Here is a 4,259-nt window from a genome sequence, read left to right as displayed (position 1 = left end):
AGGGGGCTGAGCATCAGATTGCAAGCAGAGTGTAAAAGTAGCCTCTTTGCTTGCTGAACCAAGCAGAGGAAACCCTTGGAAACCCCTGCAGCTCCCTAAAGAGGTTCAAAGCTGTTAAACCAGGAGCTGGTCTGATGTGATTTTTCTGAATCTCACCGAGCAGGTTCTTCGGTGCGGTGACAGCAGGGAAAGGCTGCTGGGGAATTGCTCATCGTGCAGACTGGAAAAGCACACACAACCCACTGTCTTTCTCTCTCTGTTTCAGTCCCAGCCATGCCATCCCTCTTTATTAAGGTCATTAACAGCACCGCTGTCCAGGCCACGTGGGAGCCCTCCATCAAGCTGGGCCAGCACGAAGGCTTCAAGCTGTATTACCGCAAGGTCCACCTCTCCCAGTACACGGGCCCAGTGCTGCTGCCCAGCAACATCACGGCGTACAACATTACCCACCTGGGTGAGTATGGGCACAGCCTGAGCCAGGTCCCCTCCCGGCCCGGGGAGAGAAAGACCTGGAGGGGTGGAGTGTGGCCAGAGAAGGGCAACGAAGCTGCTGGGGAAGGGTCTAGAGCCCAAGTGTGGGGAGGAGCAGCTGAGGGAGCTGGGGGTGCTGAGCCTGGAGCAAAGGAGGCTCAGGGGAGACCTTCTGGCTCTGCACAGCTCCTGACAGGGAGGATGGAGCCAGGTGGGGGTCAGGCTCTGCTCCCAAGGAACAAGAGACAGGACAAGAGGAAAAAGCCTCAAGTTGCCCCAAGGGTGGTTTAGGTTGGCCCTGAGGAACAATTTCTTCCCTGCAAGGGATGCCAAGGCCTGTCCCAGGCTGCCCAGGGCAGTGGTGGAGTCCCCACCCCTGGAGGGGTTTCCAAGCCGTGGAGATGTGGTGCTGAGGGACATGGGTCAGTGGGGACCTGGCAGTGCTGGGGGAACAGTTGGACTCCATGATCTTAAAGGTCTCTTCCAACCAGAATGACTCCTATTCTATTCTATTCTATTCTATTCTATTCTATTCTGTTCTGTTCTGTTCTGTTCTGTTCTGTTCTATTCTATTCTATTCTATTCTATTCTATTCTATTCTATTCTGTTCTAGTCGATTCTATTCTATTCTATTCTGTTCTGTTCTGTTCTGTTCTGTTCTGTTCTATTCTATTCTATTCTATTCTATTCTATTCTATTCTATTCTGTTCTATTCTGTTCCGTTCCGTTCCGTTCCTGTTCTGTTGCAATGGGTTGCACAGACATTAATTGAGAGATGCTGCAGCCCTCCCCCAGGTTTCAGGGGAGCTTTCCTGTTGCAGGTACGTGTTTGCAGCATCTTGTATTTGGTAAGATGTGTGTTTCCTAACGATTCTTTACCTTCCTGGAGAAGATCAGGGGTTCTCTTCCCTCGGGGGAAGTAAACGCCCTTCTCGTGTCTCCCTCCCAACAGATGCGTCGGTGGTGTACGAGGTGAAGCTCCTGGCCTATAACCAGCATGGGGATGGGAATTCCACTGTCCGCTTCGTGTCCTTGAGGGAGACTGTGGAGAGGACGGGTGAGATGGGCCGTGGGGCTGGGGCTGGTTTGTGGAGGCTGTTGAGCAGGAAGGTGGTGAGAACAGAGGCGTCCCGCAGCCACCCACCGCTTCCCAGCCACTCCTCTGTCTGCAGCATCACAAACAACAAGGAGCCAAAACTCTGCAGGGCTGGCACTGCCTGGTGCTGGTAGGGCTGGCTTCTCCACCACATGGCTTGCACTGTCCCCAGTGAGGTTTTTACTAAGAGGGGGATACAAGCCTAATGTGCCTGTAATTGCCAGTTTTGTCCCCTAAGCTCAGGCCATAGGTGAGGCCGTGAGCAAAGCTCCATGCATGAGCTACGAGCTGCCATCCTGGAGTGAGAAATGGTGCACTGAGCATCTCCTGGAGCTCTCCTGGAGCTCTCCGGGATGTTTTGACCTTCACTGGTGCCAGGAAGGAAGGACACATGGCTTTGGAGAGCAGAAGGGCTGCAGAGCATGAGCACTGCATTGTGTGGCAGCAAAGGGGAAATCTGTAGAGGGAAACTCTAACTGATCACACCTTTCATATTCATCTATGTGTAAAAAACACCCTGCTGCTCTTGGAAGCCTTTTAAGCTTTCCAGTGGGAATATCTTCAAGAGCTAGTTATTACTCCTCTGTCTGTACCAACCTCATTTGCCTACTCAGTGCTTTCCATCAGGTCTCAGCCTCTCACCTCTCACCTCAGACACAGTTTTACAAAAATTAATATCAGGGGGTTTTGTTCATTAATTGTGTCTAATAACAGCAGCCAGGGTGATGGGGCTGGCTCTCTATGGACCTTCCAATCCTGTGCTTGCTGTGACTGCCTTAATGGGCTACCAGGAGCCAGGGGGCTGCTTTGGCAAGCAGTGACCCCCCCCTCCCCACCCCTCTCTGGTCTCCTCTTCTTCATATATGGCTCCCAGCACCACCTAGGCTCCAGCTTTTGCTTTAGACTCCCCAAAAGCTGGAGGAGCAATAAAAAAACAGCACCACTGACCCCCCCTCTCCCCCTTTCCTCTGGCAGTGCTGAATCCCCCATGTGACTGCATGAAGGATGAGCAGAACAACAAAACCTCCACGACTGGCATCATCATTGGGATCCACATTGGTGTCACGTGCATCATATTCTGTGTCCTTTTCCTCATGTTTGGCTACAGAGGAAGGTAGGGGTTGCTCACACTGCTGCTTACCAGGGGTGATGGTCCCTGATGCCTTGTGGGTATCTCCACAAGGGTCTTGCACTTCCAATGTGATCACAGAATCATAGAATTGTTTGTGTTGGAAGAGACCTTTAAGATCATGGAGTCCAGCTGTTCCCCCAGCACTGCCAGGTCCCCACTGACCCATGTCCCTCACACCACATCTCCATGGCTTGGAAACCCCTCCCGGGGTGGGGACTTCACCACTGCCCTGGGCGGCCTGGGACCGGCCTTGGCATCCCTTGCAGGGAAGAAATTTTTCCTCAGGGCCAACCTAAACCTCCTCTGGGACAACTTGAGGCCGTTTCTTTTTGCCCTATTGTTTATGCCTTGAGAGAAGAGCCCGACCCTCACCTGGCTCCATCCTCCCTGTCAGGAGCTGTGCAGAGCCAGAAGGTCTCCCCTGAGCCTCCTTTGCTCCAGGCTCAGCACCCCCAGCTCCCTCAGCTGCTCCTCCCCACACTTGGGCTCTAGACCCTTCCCCAGCAGCTTCGTTGCCCTTCTCTGGCCACGCTCCAGCCCGTCAAGGTCCTTCTGGGAGTGAGGGTGGGCTCTGTACTGTGCATATCTCAGGGTGCACATCCCGTGGTGTCTGATTGTGCAGCCCAGCTCCCAGGAACAGCAGGTGCTGTTTGCAGCACGGCTCCTGCCTCCCTCCCAGGCACACAGACCCAGCAGGCTTCCCCAAACACACCCCATCCCCTGCAGTCCCTGTCGAGGGACCTGGCACTTCCCAGGAGCATCACTCTTTCTGCTCTGAGGAGCCTTGACCCTCCCTGTAAAGCACAAGCCCTCTCATGGTGAGGGGAAGAGACTATAGGGGGGATTTGAGGAGTGAAGGAACATAGCCCAGGGCTAAGGCAGACCCAGGCTTGAGGGAGCAGGGGACGAACCATCTGTCCTCACCCTCAGGCTCCTTCTCTTTCTATTTTCAGGCTGTTGATGTGCAAAAACGTGCAGGAGCAGCTGTCCACCCCTCAGGTCCCCAGGAGCCAGCGGGGTGCCACGGGCCTCGTCCTGAACGGGGCCGCCCGCAGGGAGCGGGACGAGCGGGACCTGGCTGGGAAGCAGCTGGACATGAACGAGCTGGAGAGGCTGTTCCCAGCCTGCCCCTCCCGGGAGCAGCAGGAGAAGGGAACACCGGTGAGTGCAGCGTGCTGGGAGCATGCCCGGGAGCCTCAGTGACGTGTCACCCTCCTTGCACTGTCCCCTTTTCTCCCCCCAGTCCCCCGCCGGCTCGCCGGGCACCCACGACGACACCCAGCTAACCACCCTCCCTCTGGACGAGCTCAGCATCATCGAGGAGCAGCCAGCCCCCCTCCCGAAAAGCCCCCGAGGCAGCAGCCCCCCTGCTCCCCACCCCGGGCCCACCAATGAAGGATAAAACTGCCAAGACTCGACCCCTCTTGTAGGAGTTGCCAGAAACCAAACCCACGGCTGGTGATGTCTTTGCAACGAGTCGTCAATCTCAGGTCAATTGAAGATTTCTACGGTCTGATTGTTATTTTTTTGTTTTGCTTTATTTTTATATATATATATAAA

The 4,259-nt window shown here is 54.8% G+C and overlaps 1 protein-coding gene across 1 annotated transcript in view; it reads left to right on the top strand.

The window, feature by feature from the left end:
- Positions 1-4,101, top strand: part of IGDCC3 (immunoglobulin superfamily, DCC subclass, member 3) — a gene marked incomplete at its 5' end in the record, with an annotated part of 27,478 nt that extends 23,377 nt beyond the window's left edge. The window contains 5 exons of the mRNA XM_008937803.1: positions 266-454; positions 1,424-1,528; positions 2,543-2,681; positions 3,653-3,866; positions 3,943-4,101. Coding sequence (XP_008936051.1) covers positions 266-454; positions 1,424-1,528; positions 2,543-2,681; positions 3,653-3,866; positions 3,943-4,101 — 806 coding nt within the window. The remainder of the gene's footprint in view (positions 1-265; positions 455-1,423; positions 1,529-2,542; positions 2,682-3,652; positions 3,867-3,942) is intronic.
- Positions 4,102-4,259: the final 158 nt, after the last annotated feature.

This window comes from Merops nubicus, unplaced genomic scaffold (assembly GCF_000691845.1).
Source record: "Merops nubicus isolate BGI_N331 unplaced genomic scaffold, ASM69184v1 scaffold6263, whole genome shotgun sequence".
In the NCBI taxonomy this organism is placed as follows: Eukaryota; Metazoa; Chordata; class Aves; order Coraciiformes; family Meropidae; genus Merops; species Merops nubicus.
Note: the sequence above shows the minus strand (reverse complement) of the source record. Positions and strands in the feature narration are given on the sequence as shown.